At 64.6% G+C, this 858-nt stretch overlaps 1 protein-coding gene across 1 annotated transcript in view; it reads left to right on the top strand.

The window, feature by feature from the left end:
* Positions 1-11: 11 nt before the first annotated feature.
* The window catches only part of AURANDRAFT_67524 (hypothetical protein), a gene marked incomplete at both ends in the record, with an annotated part of 3,193 nt that continues 2,346 nt past the window's right edge, over positions 12-858 (top strand). The window contains 2 exons of the mRNA XM_009042967.1: positions 12-185; positions 489-854. Coding sequence (XP_009041215.1) covers positions 12-185; positions 489-854 — 540 coding nt within the window. The remainder of the gene's footprint in view (positions 186-488; positions 855-858) is intronic.

The following is an 858-nucleotide window of genomic DNA, read 5'->3' as shown; positions in this document are numbered from 1 at the left end:
AGCCTGAGTGGATGGTGAAGAAGCGGGAGTATGAACAGCGGATGGCCCGGGTGAAGAACGCCAAGCTCCGCCTGACCTGCACCATCTGCGGCGAGAAGGCGAAACTCCCATGCCCCTGCGGCACGGCTCAATATTGTACGGTCGCCTGCCAGAAGGTCGACTGGCGCGAGCGGGGCCACAAGAAGGTCTGTAAGGAGATCCGGGCGCGCGCGGAGGCGCCGACGCCCCCGCCGTCGCCGCCGCGGGACGTGTTCTACGGCCCCGCGCCCCGGTCGCACGCCGACGAGATCCGCGCGCGCATCGCCGCGGAACACGAGGCCGCTCGTGCCCTGCGAGAGGCGAACCCGGAGCCTGAGCCGCTGTCGGCGCGTCTTGGATCGCGATGCCCGATCTGCATGGAAAACTGGGACGTGAATTTCTTGCCCGTCCTTCGCCCCTGCTGCTGCCGCACGGTCTGCCGATCGTGCGAAAACAAAATCTACCCCCAGGCGTGTCCTCTCTGTCGAACGCCTTGCGCCAGGACTGAAGCGGAACAGCTGGCTCGATTGCGTCGCCACGCGGAAAACGACGTGCCCGAAGCGATTGGAGCGTTGGGCAGTGCCTATGAAAATGCCACGATGGGTCTCAAGAAATCGACGAAGAAAGCCGCTAAGCTTTACCGTCGCGCTGTGGAGCTTGGAAACGTGCAGTCGATGACGAATCTCGGAGCCCTATACGCGCAAGGCGAGGGCGTTAAGCTGGACCGTCGGAAGGCGACGCAGCTCTATCGCATGGCTTCGGACGGGGGCTCTGCCATGGCGGCGCAGAACTTAGGAGCATTGATCGCGGACGGGCCACGGGACGCGCGAGATCACGTCG

Source organism: Aureococcus anophagefferens, assembly GCF_000186865.1.
Source record: "Aureococcus anophagefferens unplaced genomic scaffold AURANscaffold_40, whole genome shotgun sequence".
Taxonomy (NCBI): Eukaryota; class Pelagophyceae; order Pelagomonadales; family Pelagomonadaceae; genus Aureococcus; species Aureococcus anophagefferens.
Note: the sequence above shows the minus strand (reverse complement) of the source record. Positions and strands in the feature narration are given on the sequence as shown.